This window comes from Gadus macrocephalus, chromosome 5 (genome assembly GCF_031168955.1).
Source record: "Gadus macrocephalus chromosome 5, ASM3116895v1".
Classification (NCBI taxonomy): domain Eukaryota; kingdom Metazoa; phylum Chordata; class Actinopteri; order Gadiformes; family Gadidae; genus Gadus; species Gadus macrocephalus.
In genome coordinates, this window is record NC_082386.1 from 13,208,247 (window position 1) to 13,231,055 (window position 22,809).

Below are 22,809 nucleotides of genomic sequence, written 5' to 3' on the forward strand. Positions count from 1 at the left end.
CCCCTCCTCTCGCCGTCTTGTTTGTTTGTGCACTCCCCGCCCCCCGTCCCCCCTTTAATCAAAGAACAACATGCTGTCGTTTCGCTCCCTCTCACTCAAAGCCTGCTAATTACTGGCAGTGATGAGCACGTGTGTGTCAGTGGTCTGCTGTATCTTCTGCACGGTGAACCTCCCCGGGTCTGACTCACTGCAGCAGAGAGGTCACAAGACCGGAGTCACGAGCCTGGAGCCAGACCCAGACTCACACGCATCTGCCTCATGGCCCCGATGGGAACATCTCAGTCCGTAGAGGGAGGGGGAACGTCTCACCCGTAGCTGGAGGGGAACTTCTCAGACCTCCTCACCGCCAAAATAGAAACATTTCTACGCTGTTGACGCATGAAATGGAAAAATATAGAGCTGGAATACATGAAGACTCATTTTATATAAGTTCATGTTAATGATCATCTAGCCTCTCTTTGTCATAAGGCCTGCAGCTCCTGGGACCTGATTGTTACTGATCAATCATCCATGTTGATATCAGTAGTGTGACGTTGAGCCCTCGGTTCCCCAGGACACGTACCGGCGGCGTCAGATGCAGCGCACGCTGACGCGCCAGATGTCCTTCGACCTCACCAAGCTGCTGGTGACCGAGGACTGGTTCAGCGACATCAGCCCCCAGACCATGAGGAGGCTGCTCAACATCGTCTCCGTCACGGGTAACACACCGCTCCTCCACCCACTCCTCCTCCGTCCACCTCCACCCAGGGGTACACTGAGGTTCCACCTCCACCCAGGGGTACACTGAGGTTCCACCTCCACCCAGGGGTACACTGAGGTTCCACCTCCACCCAGGGGTACTCTGAGGTTCCAACTCCACCCAGGGGTACTCTGAGGTTCCACCTCCACCCAGGGGTACTCTGAGGTTCCACCTCCACCCAGGGGTACTCTGAGGTTCCACCTCCACCCAGGGGTACTCTGAGGTTCCACCTCCACCCAGGGGTACTCTGAGGTTCCACCTCCACCCAGGGGTACTCTGAGGTTCCACCTCCACCCAGGGGTACTCTGAGGTTCCACCTCCACCCAGGGGTACTCTGAGGTTTAGTTTAGTTTAGTTTTTATTTGTGCAAATAAACAAGATTAAAAAAGGCAAGAAGATTTGCATAGACATACATAGATGCACGGGTGGGACAAAAGAAACCCCGAAGGGCTTATTAAGGATGTCCACCTGACATTAAAATACAATAAGGTAAAGAAAATAAAGTAAAAGAAAAGAAAAGACAAACAAAAGTAAAATTATAGAGATAAAACAACTACAAAGTCATTTTACAAAAATGAGAATACATTTGAGTAAAAGTAAAAAAGCAAAGTAAAGATATAACTAACAAGCAAAAAGACAATACAGCATACATTCAGTTGATCATATTATCATAGGCTTTTAAAATTAGGTACATTTTAAGGTATTTTTTGAAAGTAGCTAAAGATGAGTGTTTACGTAGAGTAGCTGGAAAACTGTTCCAAACGACTGGACCTCTGTCCCTAATAGAAAACTGCCCCAGATTTGTTCTGAAAAATTGCCGGTGAAGGAGATCTACAGATCTGGTCTGATGACTATGGATCTGTGACCTGGTTATAAAAAAAACTGTTAAAAGAAGAAGGAAGTAAATTATTGAAAAACTGGGACTGAGCTTAATTGGTTTAAAAGTTATCTGTTCAACAGGAAACAGTATGTAGTATGGAATGGAGCTAACTCGAGGGGCCATTGCCTAGCGTGCTCGCCGTCATTAACGCTACTAGTAGAATCCATGCATCCATCCCAAACACATTAGAGTGTAGAGCTGCAGCGTGAGGCCTAGCCCATCGGTGTTCCCACAAGAGCCAATCCCCGACTCTGTCCCTGGTAGGTCGTCTGCTGAGAGCCAATCAGATCATCTTTAACTGGGACCGGCTGGCGTCGTGGATCAACTTGACGGAGGAGTGGCCGTACAGGACGTCCTGGATCATCCTGTTCCTGGAGGAGACCGACGGCGTCTCGGACCAGGTCTCTCTGAAGAGCATCTACGAGAGGTACAAACACACACGGACACTCACTCACTCACTCACTCACTCACTCACTCACTCACTCACTCACTCACTCACTCACTCACTCACTCACTCACTCACTCACTCACTCTCTCACTCTCTCACTCTCTCACTCACTCTCTCTGTATCTCCTCATCCTACTTTGACTTTTCAGGGAGATGTACAAACTAATCAACCAAAGCACATATACTCTTGCCCTCAAGCAAGGAAATATTTAAGTTTCTAGCCCAAACCAATCCTTTTGTATATTTGTGTGCATTATTGCTTTAATACTGGTTCTATGGCATCGCCCATCACTGTCTCTATCACTTCAAAGCTGCTTCTATCAAACATGGTCAGTAGATGGCAGTATAAGCTCTATATCTCAGCACAGGGAACACTGGTCTTACAGTCACTGCCAGGGGCTCATGGAGCCAAACCACAAAAGGCCGTAGATTAAGAGGTCTTGTAATTGATCATAATACGCAATATAAATGGTGATTGTGTACAAATCACCCGTTTGTATATAAAACCCATTAGTGAGTGATTCAAAGCAGCCTTTTTTTAAATGCCACTTCCAACTTATGGGGCCTTTACGTTAGGCTTCACAGGCCCCGAGTCAGGCCCGAACACGGCCGGTAGGAGGATAAAGAGCATCAGACGACAGCGTGTTTGTTTCTGCGGCGGTTGCCATGCATGAGAAGTGGAGGGCGGTAGCAGGCCGGTCGTCTGATCTGGGAGCTGTTGTTCATCAGTGGCTGGCCTTTAAAGGTTGCACTCTGTCACAATACACTAGCGCCTGGGACTCCCGCGGCAGAGAAGTGTCACAGGCGCTTACTGTCAGCCGCTCGGCCAGCCTGAGTCAGAAGCACCCCCCCTCTCCTCTAACACACACCCCATTGCTCCCCGTGATGCTCACACACACAAACACACATATACACATATACACATACACACATACACACACACAACGCTCCAAGCACTTTCTGTAATGCTAACAGCAAACACACACATATGCAATCACCCAATCGCTCTGTGTAATTCTAACAGCAAACACAAACACACACACACACACACACACACACACACACACACACGCAATCGCTCTTGTGTTGCTAACAGCAAACACACACCCAAGCGCTCTGTGATGCTAACAGCGACGCACCCTGACTGGTTAGCCCGCTGCTCCAACTGCTAGAGCCTCAGTGGTGATGATGCGCAGGCATCGCCTGGCCTGGTTTGCTATTTCTATAGCGTCCCAGAGTGATGTTTATACGCTGTCGCAAGCGTTTAGGGTTTGAGCGGAGCGGCCAGCGCCACAGGGCCTCGTCGGTGAACACATCGACGCGCGTCCTCTCTTTATCACTATCTGGATCGGATGTCTTTTCTCGTTCGAGCGTGACTCCATCTTAAACGTTGTCTACGGCTAGGGTTTTTCCACCAGACTTCAACGTTCTAACGGTGTGGTTGAAAGAGAAGAAGAACGGGCTAACGGTTTAACATATGCAGAGGAGTGTGGTCCACTGCTGGGCTCCACCACAGAGCTGCAGTCGACCTCGCGTGAGGCCGCGCTGCGGCTGCAGCACTGCTCGTTACCAACGGTCCTGCCCGGGCTTATCTCCCCCTCGCTGGTTATCTGAGCAGAGGGCTGCAGTGGTTCTGCCGCAGCCATCTAAGGGCCGGCCCTAATGATGATGACAGGAAGCCTCAAACGGGGCTAAACAGGGACGCCTCGCCTGTAGCCCTTATCTCTGGCGCTGATCTGCAGCAGATAAGCCCCCACCCCCTCTCTCTCTTTCTCTCTCACATCTCTTTCTATCCCCCCTTCTTCCTCTTTTTTTGTGTTCCTGTGATCTGAGAGTCCTTGTCTCTTGTTCTAATGTTTTGCTCCTCGTTCTCTTCTCTTACTCCTCGTTGGAGAGATACTCGCTGGAGCTGAGCTTCTCTCTGGCCCCCTCCCAACCAGAGAGTCATCTCCTTCCTCACAAAGAGTCCACTCCTTCCTCTCTCCACCCTCCCAACCAGAGAGTCATCTCCTTCCTCCTCCCAACCAGAGAGTCATCTCCTTCCTCACAAAGAGTCCACTCCTTCCTCTCTCCTTCCTCCCAACCAGAGTCCTCTCCTTCCTCCCAACCAGAGTCCTCTCCTTCCTCCCAGAGAGTCCTCTCCTTCCTCCCAGAGAGTCCTCTCCTGCCTTCCCAACAGAAAGTCCTCTCCTTCCTCTCCCTCCTCTCCTTCCTCTCTCCTTCCTCCCAACCAGAAAGTCCTCTCCTTCCTCTCCCTCCTCTCCTTCCTCTCTCCTTCCTCCCAACCAGAAAGTCCTCTCCTTCCTCTCCCTCCTCTCCTTCCTCTCTCCTTCCTCCCAACCAGAGAGTCCTCTCCTTCCTCCCAACGTCCCCCCCCCCTCAACGTCAGACAGTGTGTACTGTCCATGCAACTCAACCAAGAGAAACCACGCTCAGCGACCTTATTATTTGATTATTCAAACCTAACTTGAGTACAATCTGCACTAATCCGTAAATTCCCCCGCACCACGAGGCCATGTGAACGCCGGAGCCAGCCTGTTATTCTGAGCTGCGGCCTCCGGCTAGCCTGATTGAGTTTGTCTGTTATCAGCAGCAAACCAAAAGGCAGTTGAGGCTGTGTGTTTGTATCTCTGTGTTGACGCTTGTGTGTGTGTGTGTGTGTGTGTGTGTGTGTGTGTGTGTGTGTGTGTGTGTGTGTGTGTGTGTGTGTGGTGTGCACTTGTGTGTGTGTGTGTGTGTGTGTGTGAATGCTCACACGTTTTTTCTGTGCGCGTGTGTGTGTGTGTGTGTGTGTGTGTGTGTGTGTGTGTGTGTGTGTGTGTGTGTGTGTGTGTGTGTGTGTGTGTGTGTGTGTGTGTGTGTGTGTGTGTGTGTGTGCATGCTCGTATGTATGTACGTGGCGTGGCACGGGTGTGTGTGTGTGTGTGTGTGGCATGAACATGCGGTACGGATGTGTGTATCTCGCACCGCTGTGCGTGCCCTCCTGTAGGAGCGGTACTGCCCCCCCCCCCCCCACGCGCTGATGGCTAAGTGAACGTATTAGTGGTGGAGCGAACGCGGGGTGAGTCAGCCCTCTAATAGGTCAACTGTCGCAGCGCATCGCAGTCACGCCGTGGCGGCTCCTCTTCCTCTGCAGGACGCTCAGTGCGCCGCAGCACAGCTAACCCTCGCCAGCCCCTCGGTGGGTTCGAACAGCGGACCTCCGATCGGACTCTGCTGTTGTCGTGTGAATCGATTATACAGCTGACGAGGGGGATCGCCGCGTTCTTCAGAAACACGCCGCTCGCGTTTAAAAATAAATACGAAACACTTTAACAGAGTACGTCCCCAGACACGCATCACACACGCTGGTGTAATGAGGTTAGTAAGAACGGTGGGGGCGGCGGTTTAGATTTAAAGAGGCAGGAGGCCTTCTCTTCAGCGCCGGCTGGCATGAGGCTGGGGGCCTTCCTCTTTCACAAGCAGGGGAAATACCGCCTCCTCAGACACGCTCTTATCGTGTTCTTCAGCATTTCTCACAGTGCGCTGTCAAAATGGCTAAAAGCTGTTTTCAGCGGCTCTGCCTGGCAGTGGCTCGCTGTGTGTGAAGTTCAGTAGCAGGACGGACCAGAGGAGAAAACACGGAGCGCTAAGTCCTCTATCGGGAGGCTGCTCCAGCCTCCAGACTAATCTGATGGAGAATGCCTTTGTTTGGTTCCTTTTTTTTTTTTTTTTTACAAATCTGCAATTTTGTTCTTTAACCAAGAAAGTTTGTGACCTGAAGAAGAGTTTTCTTGAATTTAGCAACCTCACACACACGGACAAGCATCGACCATGCATACACACACACCGGGTCGTTTCTGGGCCCTGAGTCCAGGTCCTGAGTTCTGGGTCTGGGTCCTTCGTCCCTTGGTCCCCGAGTCCTGGGCCCTGAGTCCTGGGCCCTGAGTCCTGGGCCCTGAGTCCTGGGCCCTGAGTCCTGGGCCCTGAGTCCTGGGCCCTGAGTTCTGGGTCTGGGTCCTTCGTCCCTTGGTCCCCGAGTCCTGGGCCCTGAGTCCTGGGCCCTGAGTCCTGGGCCCTGAGTCCTGGGCCCTGAGTCCTGGGCCCTGAGTCCTGGGCCCTGAGTTCTGGGTCTGGGTCCTTCGTCCCTTGGTCCCCGAGTCCTGGGCCCTGAGTCCAGGTCCTGAGTTCTGGTTCGGGGTCCTTCGTCCCTGGGTCCCTGAGTCCTGGCCCTGGGTCCAGGTCATGGGACCAGAGCCTGGATCCAGGATCCGGGTCTGAACCAGCTCTGACATCTGGTGCCCTGTCTCTGCCAGGCCGCCCCCGCTGCACACAGTACTCTTTCCTGGCGTGGCCCCTGAATATGTTCTCTTCACTAACATGCACTCACACGCACACACAGACACACACACACACACACACACACACACAACAGACTGAGAAGACACACACTTGTGTACGCATACATTTGCATGACATATACGCTCAATGCAACATGTGTATACAAACTTGAGTAAACACAGGAAACCTGTCACAATTTCTACACACCAAACCTGCTTTCCTCACACCCCCGCACACACGGAGCTGTGACAACAGTGTAGGAGCATATGCCCTGGGTCCTCTGGGAACCGGTATAATTAATCAGATACTAGGATGCAAGCGGTGCTTAGCTTGGTACACACACGCACACACACACGCACACAAACACACAGGAAACCTAGCGTAAGAGAGCTAATGTAGGTTCTTAGAAGTCTGACTTATTTCTGGACTTCTTATTTTTTGCACCAATAATTACATTCTTCTTCTTCGCTTTTTTCCCCCGCTTCCTTCTCGCATCCTGTTCTTCCTCTGCAGACCCGCCCCTCTGTTAGAGCCAGCCGCTTCTCGGACCCCACCCTCCATACGCACACACACACCCAGTAATGAGTGTGTGTGTGTGTGTGTGTGTGTGTGTGTGTGTGTGTGTGTGTGTGTGTGTGTGTGTGTGAGTGTGTGTGCGTGCGTGCAAGGCTACCGTGCAGCCTTAATTAGAGAGACTCCTTTCCCGGGCACTAAAACATTAAGATGACACCCTCGTCATTCACCACTCCTTTAATCGGCACAATTATTGTAATTTGGTCGCAATAACGTGTAATAATAAAAGCTCTGGAATAAAAGCGCAGGCAGCTCTTAAAGAGAAGCTCTTGAGTTTCTCAAAAAACTGGCAGGATCCATTTGTTCTCATCGGATCAATACTTCTGAACTTCATCTGCCTTCTTGGGAGAAGACTTCGCTCTTATTCCTCTGGCTGTTGTTCAGGTGTATACACGGTCTCCAGCCTCACACCAGATGAACTGTGGAACACTCCTGGTCCTCCTAATGTCTGTCTGTCAGTCTCTGCAGCCTTGTCCTCATGTCTGTCTGTCTGTCTCTATAGCCTGGTCCTCATGTCTGTCTGTCTGTCTGTCTGTCTGTCTCTACAGCCTTGTCCTCATGTCTGTCTGTCTGTCTCTATAGCCTGGTCCTCATGTCTGTCTGTCCCTATAGCCTGGTCCTCGTGTCTGTCAGTCTGTCTCTATAGCCTGGTCCTCATGTCTGTCTGTCTGTCTCTATAGCCTGGTCCTCATGTCTGTTTGTCTGTCTCTATAGCCTGGTCCTAAGGTCTCTCTGTCTGTCTCTGCAGCCTTGTCCTCATGTCTGTCTGTCTGTCTGTCTCCATAGCCTGGTCCTCATGTCTGTCTGTCTGTCTGTCTGTCTCTATAGCCTGGTCCTCATGTCTGTCTCTATAGCCTGGTCCTCATGTCAGTCTGTCTCTATAGCCTGGTCCTCATGTCTGTCAGTCTGTCTCTATAGCCTGGTCCTCATGTCTGTCAGTCTGTCTCTATAGCCTGGTCCTCATGTCTGTCAGTCTGTCTCTATAGCCTGGTCCTCATGTCTGTCTGTCTGTCTCTATAGCCTGGTCCTCATGTCTGTCTGTCTGTCTCTATAGCCTGGTCCTCATGTCTGTCTGTCTGTCTCTATAGCCTGGTCCTCATGTCTGTCTGTCTGTCTCTATAGCCTGGTCCTCATGTCTGTCTGTCTGTCTCTGTCTCTGCTGCCCTGTCCAGCAGCAGGACCCCGAGAGACGGATCTCAACAGAATAAAAACTAACTCTCAGAGCCGCCCTAAAGCACCCCTGAATTTGTTTAAAGACAATCAAATCAAATAAACAAAGGCGGCGAAGAGGCAAACATGCCCCCCACCTCTCCTCCCCCTCCTCACCGGGGGAGACACCTTCTTTATTTAGCCTACACACACTGGGTCACCGGCCCCCACCCAGCTGCTGGTGGTCATGTGTTGACGGAGGGACAGCGGACCCTGAGCAGCGCTGAGGGCAGTGGAGCCCAGGCGGGGGTGGAGGGAGGGAGGGGACAGGACGGAGGAGGTGGAGGAGGTTGGGGTTGGAGTGGGATCTCTGATTGGTGGATTCCAGGCAGAGTGTGTATGTGGTGGAGGCCAGGGGGGGGTGGGCAGCATCATGTGGGTGCTCTCACCTGCTGGGTGAAACCCGGGGGGGGGGGGTCAGGGGGGCTTGCTTGTCTCAGGTGTGGCTGCAGGCCCCCGGGGGAGGGGAGCTGCTCGGAACACACACACACACACACACACACACACACACGCACACGCACACGCACACGCGCGCGCGCACCCCTATATACACACACACCTATATACATACATACATACACACCAACACACACACCCCTATAATGCTCACACACTGCCCTGTCAGGCCCCTTGGCTGTTATGCTGTTTGTGTTTTCAGAGGGAAGCCAGTAATCTGGTGCTGCTGTTGTGACCGCTGTCTGTGTGTATTTAGGGTGGCGTCCTAGGTGTGTGTGTTTGTTAATTTGCTGAGCTGTGTGGGTGTGTGTGGGTGCATGTGTTTGCTCGAGGCCTACGTTGTTGATCCTCAAGCCCTCAGGTGTTTGCATGACATTGGTGACTAACGCGTGAATCAGCCTCCCCCTCCTCCCATCACCAAACCCCCACTGAGCACTGGTCACAAACCACATCGTCCACACTGTGTGTGTGTGTGTGTGTGTGTGTGTGTGTGTGTGTGTGTGTGTGTGTGTGTGTGTGTGTGTGTGTGTGTGAAAGACAGAGCCTACCCTGCATCTCCACGCTGTTGCAAAAATGTGTCAATTTCGACGTTATGTACACACTAGTATTACAAGTTAAACAATTTGAAGTTTGTGTGCGCCTATTCTGTCAAGTGAACTCGACAAGAGCATTCTTTGTAAGCAAATCCTTAAAGCCCTTTTCATTCCTGTTGCTAAGCTCCGGTAGGATTAGACTGAGAGGCATGATCACATGAACACCTTTAATGTGGATTTAGAATAACCACCCTAGCATTTATGGATTCAATATGAAAAACAAGGACCTGTCCCAAGGTGATGGACCGCGGAATTCTGTCAGAAAGTCAGAAATGTACACTTTTTGGGCCGCAGGGAAAACCAAAAGTATTTGTTTTAAACCGGTACGACAGTGGTAACGATAGCTATGCTGCTGGTGTACTAGTAGTCCATAAAAAGAGCATGTTGGCCCACATTTGTGCCTATAGATACAGTGGCCTGGTGAATTAACGCGTTCTGACAGTTGTGGTTTTGTTTATCGACCTGTGGGTGTGTGTGTGTGTTTCTGTGTGTGTGTGTGTGTGTGTGTGTGTGTGTGTGTGTGTGTTTCGGTTTGTGTGTTTGTCTTCAGATGTTTATCACATTTCACACACTGTTCTCACTAAAGATTTATCCGGGTCTGTTTTGTTGTTGGTTTATTTTATCATATGGCAGTTAAGTTCAGTTTAGGCATTTATTTGATCACCCACTCAGAGAAACTGTACAGAGAAACTGAAACTTGATTAACTGCTAAGATAAACATTATGTTAATAGTGGCTGTGGAACCATTTGCGTCTTTGTTTGCAGTGTCTGCATACTGTTTTAATGTCGTACCAGGCCATTGGTCATTGCAAGTCATACAAAAGTGTGTGTGTGTGTGTGTGTGTGCGTGTGTGTGTGTGTGTTTGAGCCTACGCTGTGTCTCCAGGCCGTGAGAAAGAGCACGGGTATCTCTGTTTTAAAGAAGCTTTTCATTCTGGGCAGGCCGGCACGGCCAGTGGGCGTACAGCTTAAGGATTTCAGCTATCAGATTTGCCTGCTAAGTTGTCTGGAATGATGCGGTTCCATCGCTGAAAAGGTTCCCTGAATCGCAGGCGCCTACCAAGATTCCCCCCCCCCCCTGGCCGAGTATTCAGGACATTGAGGAATGAAGTAAAGGCGGCATCCAAAAATGGACCCACGTTTTGGAATAAACTCCCCCTCCCTGCTCCCTCCCTCAGTGGATCTCATGTTTAAGATATTATCTAACCTCAATTCATCTTTCTAAAGGTCAGCCTGTCCTGTCTGTTATGCTGTGACTCCGATGAGGGCGTACTTGTTGAGGTCTGCTCCCTGGTCACGCAGAGGGCTTTGCTTGGCTTGTAGCGATGAGGCTCATCGCCACTTCTCCTTGGAGTTAGATAATCCATCCCAGACACATAGCGTACATAAAGCAGATCCGTTTCCTGCTCTCCTCCTCCTCTTCCCCCCTCCTCCACGCCATGAGATGATATGATATTAACTGGCCCTCACCGCCATTAGCCCACCACAGCTCCTCCATGGCTCAATTAGTGTCAGAACGCCTCTCTCCGTTTGTGATTAGCCCCTCACATAGCCACCCCTCCGGCCCCAAGACTTCACCGTTGGATCCTCCTGGTTCAGGACCCTCACAGCATCCCTCCCTGTTCATAAATCAGACGGCTTGAGGTTTGCAGCCTGGTCATACTTTCCCTGAACGGGGCCGGGGGCTGTTCTGAACCGAGGGTTCAGCTCAGGTTTTCGGGGTCTGGAACGGAGTGGCTGAGTTCTTGTGTTGTTTTTGTGTGTGTGTGCACACACACACACACACACACACGGCACATGAGTTTAATCAAGGTTTTGGAGCAAGCAGGCCGGGGCCCGCGCCTGACGGGCCAATCACGCCGGGGCTGCCGGGGAGTTTTATCAGCCTGGTGTGTTTCCCATTAGCCCGGCTCGTCTCTGTGGTTGGCGCGGGGACTCAGAGGTCCGGCTCAAACATAGCAGCGCGCAATTACGCGGACTTAACGGCCGCATATGTATATGGAAAGCAGACGCCACCGCCGTACATTTCTCTCATTGGTTGGTACTGCCCCGAAATCCAGCAAAGCTGAGGGGGGGAGAGAGAGGGGGAAGGCAGCGAGAGACAAAGACGGATCTGGTGAGAGTGGGGGAGGGGGGAAAGGGGGGGGGGGAAGGGGGGGGGAAAGGGGGGGGGGGGGCGGGGGGAGAGAAGGGAGGGAAGAACATTTCTTGCAGCATTTGATTCAAATCAATGAAATATGTCTGGGGTTTAGAGCGTACAGAGAACATGGCGTCGGCCAAAGTGAAACCACATTTGCGCTCCCCTTCTCCGCCTCTGGGGTGGGGGTGGGGGTGGGGGGGGGGTGGTGCTGGCATCCTCTCATGCAACAATAGCCCCCCCATCCCATTGCTGACGCCAGCGTGTTGGCCTGTCGGTGGCCCAGCCCGATCAGAGCTCTGTGGGGGGACGGGGACGGGGACGCGTGCCAGCACGAGCCCCGCATCGAGAAGATCACCCGGCGCAGCGCTGTGCCTCCGACCGTCCTAATCGGATTCTGGAGACAAAGACCCCACCGCTGTGTGCGAGGCGCGTGTGTCCGGGCCTTTTATGGGACGTTTTGTCAGGGAGAGAGTCTGCTGCGTGCGGCCGGGCTTTAGCGTCTACGGTGGCGTCAGGACTTGGCAGAGTCAGCCCACTGATTTGGCGGGGGAGGCAGGCAACGAAGAGAGGATGAGGGTGAGAGGGAGGATAAGGGTGAGAGGGAGGGTGAGGGTGAGAGGGAGGGTGAGGGTGAGAGGGAGGTGTCTGGACTCTCTCTGGCCCCGCCCCTCGGCCCCAGTGCCTGCCAGGCTGAGGGCAGCAGAAGAAAGGCCGGGTCCCTCAGAAGACGCGCAGAGACCTATTAGCATTTGCATAAGCCGAGAGGCCCTCAAGGGGCCCGCCGCACGGACGACGGCCGGCCCTCAGCACTCTTACCGCTGCCGGGCCCGGGCCCCCGTCAATGGGCCCTTTGTGTGCGAGCCGCTGCAGGGACGGCCCGAGTGTATCTCATCAGCCTGTTTAAAGGCAGCATGAGAGCTTCCTCTGCACTCAAACGGGGGGGTGTCCATCTTGTCGGACGACGAGAGATCCCTGATAAGGAAGCTTTGTTCTGGGGTCTCAGTCACCGTGTACTGGGAGGAAGGAGAATGACGGATATCATTTGTTTGATGACTTGAACAACTAGTCAACATCAATTGACTCTAAGTGGTCTCATCAAAGGGTGTGAGCCGTGTGGTGAACACTGCCAGTGTGTTCTAATGGGCAGCGCTTACCCTCACACCCCCATCACTCCCAGGCCTCCGAGGGACTTTCCTCCTTTTTTTCTGTCCCTTCATTCTTCTCTCATTTCTTCATTTCATTCTGGGTCGCCTCCCTCCATGAGTCACGTTCCTCCTTTTCTTCTTTCCGTCTTCCGCCATCTTCCTCATCCTATCTGGAGCTGGTAGGGGGCAGGGTAAACCCCGCTCTGATTGACAGGAGCATGGGGAGCCTAACTAGGTCAGTGGAGAAGCCGGTTGCGGGCCGGGTCAGTGCGAGTGATAGTCACTGCCTCTCGGTCAGTAAGCCCGGGGGGAGCTCAGTGATGGATGCAGCACATCAGCGTTCATAATCATACATTTGTTTGTTAATTTGGGTTGTTTTCAACAATGACATTGGGAACTGCGATGGAGCATGCAGAGTTTCCCTTGGCTTTGGCCTCAGCCACAATGTAGGGTTTAATGTTAACTTCACCAATTACTGAGGTACCCTCTATCCAAAGGGAAAGCTTAGCTGAAACCAGATGTTCCTAGCCAAAACATTTCAAAACATGTTCTACAGTTAAAGAATTTTTAACGGTTTTCTGGGTTGTTTTCGCTCGCTTATCTGGAAGCCAGTGATTAATTATTGTCCCATAAATGGAGATGAATCCTCGTAAATTCATTGGATATTTTAGTTCCACAGAAGACGGAAGTGTGTGTGTGTGTGTGTGTGTGTGTGTGTGTGTGTGTGTGTGTGTGTGTGTGTGTGTGTGTGTGTGTGTGTGTGTGTGTGTGTGTGTGTGTGTGTGTGTGTGTGTGTGTGTGTGTGTGTGTGTGTGTGTGTGTGCGTGCGTGTGTGTGTGTTCGTCTGAGTCATTGGCTCCTGTTAGTCCGTGTTCACAGACCCACAAATAAACAGCATTGAGCAGCTGGAGGTGGAGGCAGAATCACAAGCCTCTCTCAGTCCGCAGACGGGTTAATACAGTTCATGGGAAAGGAACTCACACACACACACACACACACACAGACACACACACACACACACACACACACACACACACACACACACACACACACACACACACACACACCCGTGCATAGCCTCTGTATGATTCCCGCTCAATGTTTTCAGTTCACCACTGGACCGTTGATCCTGACGGATTCTCCTTAAATGTGAAGAGAGCATCGATGCCTTTGATGCCCTACAGGGGGGCAGGCGGACACACACACACATACACACACATCCACAGCATGTAAAAGGTCCACCACAAAAGAGATTGATGCCTTGGTGCACACACACGCGTGCCCGCCTGTACATGTTTGTGTTTGTGACATCTGTCTCGTCCTGCCCCCCCCCCCCCCCCCCTCCCCCCACGAGTGACGAAGGTCACATGGGCCCGGGGTCATCAGTGTGCCAACTGGGTGACCTTCTGTGCGACCTTCTGCTTAAAGGTTCTCACACACAGAAAGTCAGTGAGTGGAGGCTTTGTCCGCTGGAGCACAGCTGTGGCCCGCTGTCCTCTGCTCGCCCGGCGCCCTCCCATCCTCCCTCTCTTCCCCCTCTGCCCCCTCCCCCCCCCCCCCCCCCCTACCCGCCCGGCCGCCGCGCCCTCAGTGAGTGGGTGGATGACACAGATCCACCTGCAGCCGCTGGCGGGATGATGACACGATGCACCCCAGTCACATGACATGGAAACAAACAATGGTGCTGTGAGGCGATGGAGGGCCCCCCCCCCCCCCACAGCCGCAGGGCCCTGTCACTCATCCCCGCTGCCGCCACCAGGCCCCAAGCTTGTCAGTCGACGGCCATTGAACGAGTGACTGAGTCTGATGTCTCTGGTGCTCAACGGCTCCTTCACCTGCTGAACGATAGAGCACGTAGGAATCCCATGGCTTAGCTTTCCTCTTCTGAACCGGTCCAGTGTGCACTCGACTTTTCATCTCCTCAATGTTGCCCAGCATGCTGACTAGTTTCCTCTTTCGGCTCTGTGTCCTCGTTGTACACTGTATCGTTTCGGAATAGCCCACATTATAGAGTGGCCCTTCTTCAGCTGCTAAGCTAAATTAAGTGAGCTACTTAGGATTCCCAGCGAACAGGACACAGGGCTTATTCCCAGACAGATGCTGACCTCCCCTGGAAAGCTTTAGCGTGTTACTTCACTGCTGGGCCCCAATCAACCAATCAGGCCACAGGACAGGCTGGGTCTCTGGTCACATGCTGTAACAGATCGGAGCACGGGGGGGGGGGGGGGACATGCCCCCCTTCTCCCGCTGCGTATCAGAGGACGATGAGAAGTAGGAGAGGATGGGGTGGGGTGGGGGTCAGCGGGGCCGGGCTGGTGGTGGTGGTGGTGGGAAATGGTGGGCCAGGGGCCGGTGGGGTGGGGGGGTGGGGGTGGGGGGGGGGGGCTCAGGAAGGACAGATGAGGAGAGCGGCAATCGAGTCAACATGGCTGCTCGCTGCTCCGCTCATCTGATAAGGGCATGCTGGGCCGGTGATGGACGGCTGGCGTCAACGACGTCCCGAGCACGATCTCTTTCAGTAGGACTGATCGGATTAAGTAGATGGACTGATTGTCGCCGGGCCATTAGCAGGTAGACGGGCCTCATCCGTCTGCCCGCACGCGCCCCGCTGGCCCCTGGGTACGTTACGGTGTTGGCTGACCTTGTTACTTGACCTTGCTGCTGAGGCGTGGGCAGGCATGTGGGCTCACCGCTCCCGGTGGACTGGTGTCAGTGGAGCTCTGCGTGTGTAACACCCAAACGTCAATAAGTATCTGGGCCTCGTGTGTGGTTGTTGTTGTTGTTGTTATGTAAAGCTCTAAATCACGTTCACAGCGCCAACGCCCCTTTATTGTTATGTATCTGTCAACCCAAGGAAGCGACAGCCGGATCGCACATGGCGGCGTTTCCTCTGCAACGCTGGCTATTGACACAGGAAACGGTAAATCATGCAGAGATGGAGCTATCGGCACGGCGGCTGTTTGCTCGGCGGGGCGATAACGAGGGCGGTGCGCTAACTGTGACAGAGCATCGCGCGCGGCTTCCGTCGGAGAGGCCTGCTAAATTGCGCTGATTGGCATCTTCTCAGATTTCCTCCTCTGCACAGCAAAGATAGCATCCTCCCTCCCACTCTATCTGCCCTCCAAACCCCCGCCCCTGAACCATCTCCCCCCCACCCCCCAAATCGACTTATCTCCCCTTACTTATGATGAGCAGCCTAATGGTGGCCGTTGTGTGCTGTATCGCTGCCATCCACCGCCCCCCCCCCCCGCCCATCTCACTAATGTTCTGCTGAGGGTGGTGTTATTTTACGCCCATCGCAACAAATTTGTCATGACATGTTTTGTTTAACTTGGTGTATTTTGTCAGCATTCGGGCCGTTATGCACAGTTCTATTTGGTTTCCCTTAAAGCCAAGGCAAACTGCTCCCGCTGATTTGTGTTGATGCGGCTCATTTATGTTTTTGTTAGTTTTTCGTTGGAGCAGTGCGGTAGAAACACTGAGCGGTTTGGTGACGCGGTCTGTGGAGCCGTCTGTCTGTTGATCTGTTGATGCTGTGTTCCTCATGACCGGTCCACTAGCGCCACTCCAACGTATTCCACTCTGTTGAATCGTCTGCACTAGCAAACATCAACTTCCCCGTTGGACCTTCTTCATCATGCATAAATTAAAGTAGATAATTTCCTTCAACTTATTTCAGTGGAAATCCTCCTCTTAAATCCCTCTCTTTGAATTAACGATGACACAGGGTACCTGGAGCTTGCCTTGGCCACAGCCACAATATAGGGTTTAATGTTATCTTCAACAACTAAGGTGCCTTCTATCAGAAAAACGTTCCTGGTTCTTTTGGAACAGATTTTCTTCTTGTTCCGTGTTATCGTCCTCGTTAAGAGTTTGCACTGCGAACACAAACAAGATTACAATTGATTGTTTCTGAATACTCCTAAGTTCTTCTCCTGCTACTCACATGAAGCCTCCCCCTCCGTCTCCCCAGGATCTCCAAGAACATCCCCACCACCAAGGACGTGGAGCCACTGCTGGAGATCGACGGGGACAGCCGCAGCTTCGAGGTGTTCCTCTCCTCCCGCACGCCCGTGCTCACCGCCCGCGACGTGGACACCTTCCTGCCCTGCACCGTCAACCTGGACCCCAAGCTGAGGGAGATCATCGCAGGTCTGTAGGCCCTCAGTCGGGCCGGTGTACCGCCCACGGTGTAGTCCAGGTGGAGGTTCCCTCTGTCAGGCTGGTGTGCCGCCCACGCTGTAGTCCGGGTGGAGGTCACAGGTGGAGTTCCCAGGTGGAGGTAGGGCCGCTATTGAACCACAGTACGTGCTCCGACCCACCGTCAGGTTGGAAACACCCACCAAACGAGACGCGGCTGTCCTGCCCCGCTGATGACCGTACTTACAGTAGACCATCACACACACTCAGCCACTCATTAGCCATTCAGCCATTCATCGCTACTTCTGACTCTTCCCAAGGGACCGGTTGTCCCCTGTCACCGTTGGCACCGCCGTGTGTGTGTGTGTGTGTGTGTGTGTGTGTGTGTGTGTGTGTGTGTGTGTGTGTGTGTGTGTGTGTGTGTGTGTGTGTGTGTGTGTGTGTGTGTGTGTGTGTGTGTGTCCCGGTCTGTCCTCCGTCCCTGGGAGTGCCAATGACGTGTGGTGTTATGTTGCTGCATCATGGCCTTACGAACCAACAGAGACACCGGGACACCGCGGACACGGACGTCTGTGGTGTCGGCCCGGGGTTGAGTCACTGCGGACGGGCCGGCCGAGGTCTCTCCGTCGACAGAGACGTCCAGTCAGTCAATAGTAAATGCTGGGCTGGCTCGATCCTGTGTGTGTCCGGGGAGGAGGAAGGTGACCTGTGCTTTGGCATTGAAGTCGTTCTGTCCCCCGCCGTGATGTAATGACTGGAAGGCCCACACGCCCGCCCCTGTCCCCCCTCCCCAGCCTGGCCTCCCACTCAGGGGCCACGAGTTCTCACTCTGTGATATCTAAATGTGATGCAGAGTGGTTCACTCTGTGATATCTAAGTGTGATGCAGAGTGGTTCACTCTGTGATATCTAAGTGTAATGCAGAGTGGTTCACTCTGTGATATCTAAGTGTAATGCAGAGTGGTTCACTCTGTGATATCTAAGTGTGATGCAGAGTGGTTCACTCTGTGATATCTAAGTGTAATGCAGTGTGTTTCACTCTGTGATATCTAAGTGTAATGTAGAGTGCTTCCCTCCCACTCAGTGCTCGTTTGGCTCCCACAAAACCACCAGGTTAAACAGGATTTATTAGTCACTTAATATATGTTGTTTTTACAGAGTTGTCCTTTTTTTTGTTGACAGATTCAGCAATGAATCCAGTGCCAAAGCTCTCTGCTGCCATGTTATTTGTAAAAGGCAGACTTGGCACATCTCCTGGTGGCGTTTAAAGTTACTTAGCAGCAATCAAAGTAGGAGGACATATCACCAGTGGATCTCATTGATAAGAAAACCCACTTTCTCCTCCGTTTGCAATCGGGATGAGAATGCTCTTTTATTCTGGATGACAACGTGTCTTCGCCCCTGTTTTGTCCGCTACAGCGTGGTGAAACCTCCCAGATCCTCCCCTGTGCCCTCGTCTGAGAGGATGGAGTCAGGCTAAAGCCCTGCTGAGTGGGCCGATCTAAAGGCTCTTCAGAGTCAAAGCCAACATGTGATCTCCATCCGAAACACATCGGTTTCCTTGACATGGTCCCTCTCCCTCTCTCTCTCCCTCTCCCTCTCTTTCTCTCCTCCCTCTCTCTCCCTCTCCCTCTCTCCCGCCCCCCTCTCCCTCTCCCTCTCTCTCTCTCTGGATGATAAATTAGAGTTCAGTCCAAAATGAATGGTTTAGCTGTAGAGGGAGGAGAGAAAGAGAGGGAGAGGGAGAGAGAGAGGGAGAGGGACCATGTCAAGGAAACCGATGTGTTTCGGATCCTTCCCATTTGCTCATGGGAAGGATTCTAACCCGAGACCTTCTCCGGTAAAGAATCCATCAGAGTGAAAGACCTTCATCATGTATTAGCATGATGATCATCATGATCATGATGATGATCATCATCACGATGACAATGATGACGCTGCTGATGATGATGATGATGATGATGATGATGATGATGATGATGATGATGATGATGATGATGAACGACCGGTCTCCTCCTGTCTCCAGACGTGCGCGCGGCCCGAGAGCAGCTCCACATGAGCGCGGTGCCCTACCCCACCCTGCAGGAGGCCCCGCCCCGCGCGGCCCCCCACGGGTACGGCCCGCCCCCCGCCGCCTGCTCCCCAACCGGCTCCTTCCCGGTGCCCCCGGCCCCCCAGCCTCACAGCTCCTACTTCAGCGGCATGACGGGGCCGCAGCACCCCTTCTACAACCGGGTAAGAGTACTGACCGGGCCCCCCGGGTCCCTTAGACACGTCCCTAGCCCCCCCCGAGCCACTCAGGTTCTCCTACAGACCGTTTAGTTCCCCTCCTGACAGAGGACCGCGGTCAGGACCAGAGGGTGATGGTTTAAGGGGACCCTCTTGTCCTCAGCCGTCTGGCGCTGGCAGACTGGGGTTCAGACTCACAGTAGAAGCACTGGACACTAGCTAGCTGCCTGCACCACCCTCCCTGACCACACACCCACCCCCCTCCTCCACTCTCCTGGTAGCCATTGAAGTGTGTGTGTGTGTGTGTGTGTGTGTGTGTGTGTGTGTGTGTGTGTGTGTGTGTGTGTGTGTGTGTGTGTGTGTGTGTGTGTGTGTGTGTGTGTGTGTGTGTGTGTGTATGTGCCTGCCTGCGTGTGTGTGCATGTGTGTGTGTGTGTGTGTGTGTGTGTGCGTGCCTGCCTGCCTGCCTGCGTGTGTGTGCATGTGTGTGCATGTGTGTGTGTGTGTGTGTGTGTGTGTGTGTGTGTGTGTGTGTGTGTGTGTGTGAGGTCTCCCCTGGTATGGTTTCCATTGTGTTGTGTTTTTAACCCCTGCCTCCATCATTTTGTTTGTACCCATAGCCGTATTTCCCCAACCATGTGTATCATCTGCCACGGCATTACCCCCACCACGTCCCCTCCTCCTCCTTCTCCCGCCCCTCCTTTAAGGCCCACGGACCGCCCAAGGAGCACGCCGGCGGCCTGGTGAGTAGACCGAGCCTGGAGCCTTCAGTACGCTAGGGGCGGGGGTACTAGGAACAGCCGGGGTCCGCCAGAGGACCAGCGCCTGGACTCTTAATATCATTATTATTATCATGATGAATTTGAGGATGTACTACTATGTCAACCTATGTCTAACCATTTCAGAGCCTCTCTCTATCTCTCTATCTCTCTGTCTCTCTCTATCTCTCTATCTCTCTGTCTCTCTCTCTTTCACTCTCACTCTCTTGCTCTCTATCTCTACGAGTGTGAATTAACCCAAGTTTAAGCTCCAATTCAAACACTTTGAGATAAACGCGTTTTTGGTGTGAGACTTCTAGGAAGGCGGGTGACGTGTTGTAGATGTTATCCTCATGGTTATGACCCATGGTGAACTTGTGATGCTGCTTCTGTACCTGGTTGTGTACGAGCGATACACAAGCGTTGTTTTGAAGGCTAGATGGAGTACTTCACACTGTAAACGGTAGGGAAGTGAAGCCCTCTCGGACGCGGACATCTAAATCTGCCGTTGCCCAGAACAGCTCCCGACACCCACAAGACACGTGACCATGTTATAGAACACCCTCACTCCCCCTGAGTCCTCTGGAGTCTTTATCTGTGATCTTCCCCCCCCAGTACCCCAAACCCTGGTCGGGCCCCTGGGTCTGGTTCATAAAGTTCTTGTCTCTCTAGTAGCAGACAAACTCTCTGCCTTGACTCCACTCAGAAACCTAAGCATTAATGATCCCGTACTCTACAGTAGTAGTGTAGCCTCTGATCAGAGCCGCTGGGGGGGGGGGGGGGTCTCTGGACCCCCGCTGGTCTCTCCGGGGTCGGAGCGCCCCCAGTCCACCTCACAGACCCAGGACCAGAGGGGGAGTTCCGTATTACTTCCAGAAGCCATGTATGTACTGAGCCAGCCCCCCCCCCCCCCATACAACCTGCTGTCCCTTTGTCTGTGGCGTGTCAGGATGTTATCGCTGAGGACGCCAAAGAAGAGCCCCGCTGCTGCTCTGAGCCCCCCATGGTAACCCCACTAACCAGCGCTGAGTGGACCTATTGGAGCACGCACGCACGCGCACGCACACGCATACACATGCACACAGACACAGACATGAACGCTTGCACACTCACAAACACAGCCACATGCCACATGCGCGCACACACGGACACAAATGCACACATACTCACAAAAACACAGCCACAAACATGCCAAAAGCCACACGCACAAACACACAGCCACATACACGCACACAGCCACACGAACAAACACAAACACACAGGCACACACACACTCACAGGCCTGGTTGGTTGAGGCATGGAGATGAAGAATCGGTGGAATGCAGCTCGATATCTAGTTATTATAGGCTGACTAGCTATTATGGGACGTATTTGCTAGCAAAAACGACCCCAGCCACCTTTTTGTGTGTGTAATGAGCTCACACGCTGAATGCATGCAGCTGAGAGAGGACTCCTCCTCCAGGTATCTGTATGGCCTGGATGTGAAACAGGCTGCTGACTGCTGATCCGAGCATCCACCGCTGTGGTTAGTGGAGATCATCATCGAAGCCTCGGCTCTTATCACCTCATCACTGTCACACACGGCTGTATTCTGGTAGCATCCTGTGTGAGCTGTTGACGCACGCAGGGTTAACCACCAAGAACACGTGCCTCACCAACACTCAGCAACGGCCCGGAAACCCAGAAGGTGACCTGAGGCTCCTCTCCGTCCTCTCAAATCTGTCCGCCTTGGCCTGAAAAAGTAAGTGGAGGGGCAGAGTCTCTCTGCGTTTCCTGTTTTGAGGCCGACCGTACGCTCTCGGCCGAGAAGCAATACGGTGGTTTTGCTCCTATCGGTTCGGTTATCGGTTCTTCTAGGTCCGAGATGAACCGTCGTATCTCAATGGTTGTTGGTCTCCAGCAGGGGTCCGTTCCATGTGACGCCCGGATACAGATACACCCTCCCAGCAATGTGATTGGTTGAAGCAGATCTGAAGTGAAGAAGTGATTCGAGCTCCTCAGCCATCAGACTTCAGACGTTATCTACAGTCCGATGTCTCTACCAACTAGAGGGTAGCAAGGGTTGAGATCTCATCAGCAGAGCAGAAGGCTGTCTGTTCATCGACCCTCTGTCGTTTGAGGAAAGGGGGAAACAATTTGATGAAGACTTTAAACAGCCCATGCTCCGTGACGTCGCTTGTTACAGGCCGACCGTCAAAGATTAAAAAGATTCTCTCTTTCCTGCCATTCCTCTCCATCTCCCAACTCTTCCTTATCTTTGTCTCCCCTCTCCTCCCTTCATCCTAGTTTCCCGGATCTTCTCCGCGTTCATAACCATGCTCCTACCGTTTCTGTGCGTGAAATCTTTCACAAGCTCAATAATGTGTGTGTATGTCTGTATGTGTTGTGTGTGCTGGTGTGCGTGCGCACTTGCGATAGCCTGTGTGTGTGTGTGTGTGTGTGTGTGTGTATATATCTGTATGTGCTGGTGTGTGTGCGCACTTGCGATAGCCTGTGTGTTTGAGTGTGTCCCTGTATGGATGTTTGTGTGTGTGTGTGTGTGTGTGTGTGTGTGTGTGTGTGTGTGTGTGTGTGTGTGTGTGTGTGTGTGTGTGTGTGTGTGTGTGTGTGTGTGTGTGTGTGTGTGTGTGTGTGTGTGTATGTATGTAGCAGGGCCCAGCCCTGTGTAATTGCCTGGCTGATATAAGCACAAGTACAGATTCCTCCGGCTTGCCGGGATTATCATCAGAGAGACTGTTGGGGTTGGCAACACACACACACACACACACACACACACACACACACACACACACACACACACACACACACACACACACACACACACACACACACACACACACACACACACACACACACACACACACACACACACACACACACACACACACGCACACACAGTGCGCGGAGGCGGTGACAATGAGCCTGGCGCTCGCAGGGCTTATCTCCTTAGCGAGACGCTTCCTCCCTGGCTGAGCTCTGTTTCCTCTTCCCCATCGCGGTGCCTGGCCCACAGCTCAGCCCAGCTGTAATTACAGCCTTATCACACTCACTGGGAGGGTTCTCCACACACAAACACATCTACCGCACACACACACTTGCCCGGAACGCACACACACACGCTTGCACATTCACACGTTTGCTTTTCCACACTTGTTCTTAGAACAGTCGCTCAGCAGTCTGA

At 52.8% G+C, this 22,809-nt stretch overlaps 1 protein-coding gene across 6 annotated transcripts in view; it reads left to right on the forward strand.

Annotated features, from left to right (window-relative positions):
• The window catches only part of kidins220a (kinase D-interacting substrate 220a), a 41,418-nt gene extending 18,894 nt beyond the window's left edge, over window positions 1-22,524 (forward strand). For 3 of the 6 annotated variants that reach the window (XM_060052479.1, XM_060052480.1, XM_060052482.1), the window contains 6 exons: window positions 554-698; window positions 1,884-2,046; window positions 16,476-16,654; window positions 18,668-18,876; window positions 19,491-19,613; window positions 20,578-22,524. In XM_060052479.1, coding sequence (XP_059908462.1) covers window positions 554-698; window positions 1,884-2,046; window positions 16,476-16,654; window positions 18,668-18,876; window positions 19,491-19,613; window positions 20,578-20,922 — 1,164 coding nt within the window. In that variant the 3' untranslated portion in view covers window positions 20,923-22,524. Of the gene's footprint in view, window positions 1-553; window positions 699-1,883; window positions 2,047-16,475; window positions 16,710-16,758; window positions 17,105-18,667; window positions 18,877-19,490; window positions 20,234-20,577 lie in introns of those variants that run through there. The other 3 variants (XR_009525847.1, XM_060052483.1, XM_060052484.1) reach the window with 3 other exon arrangements.
• The last annotated feature ends 285 nt before the right edge of the window (window positions 22,525-22,809 follow it).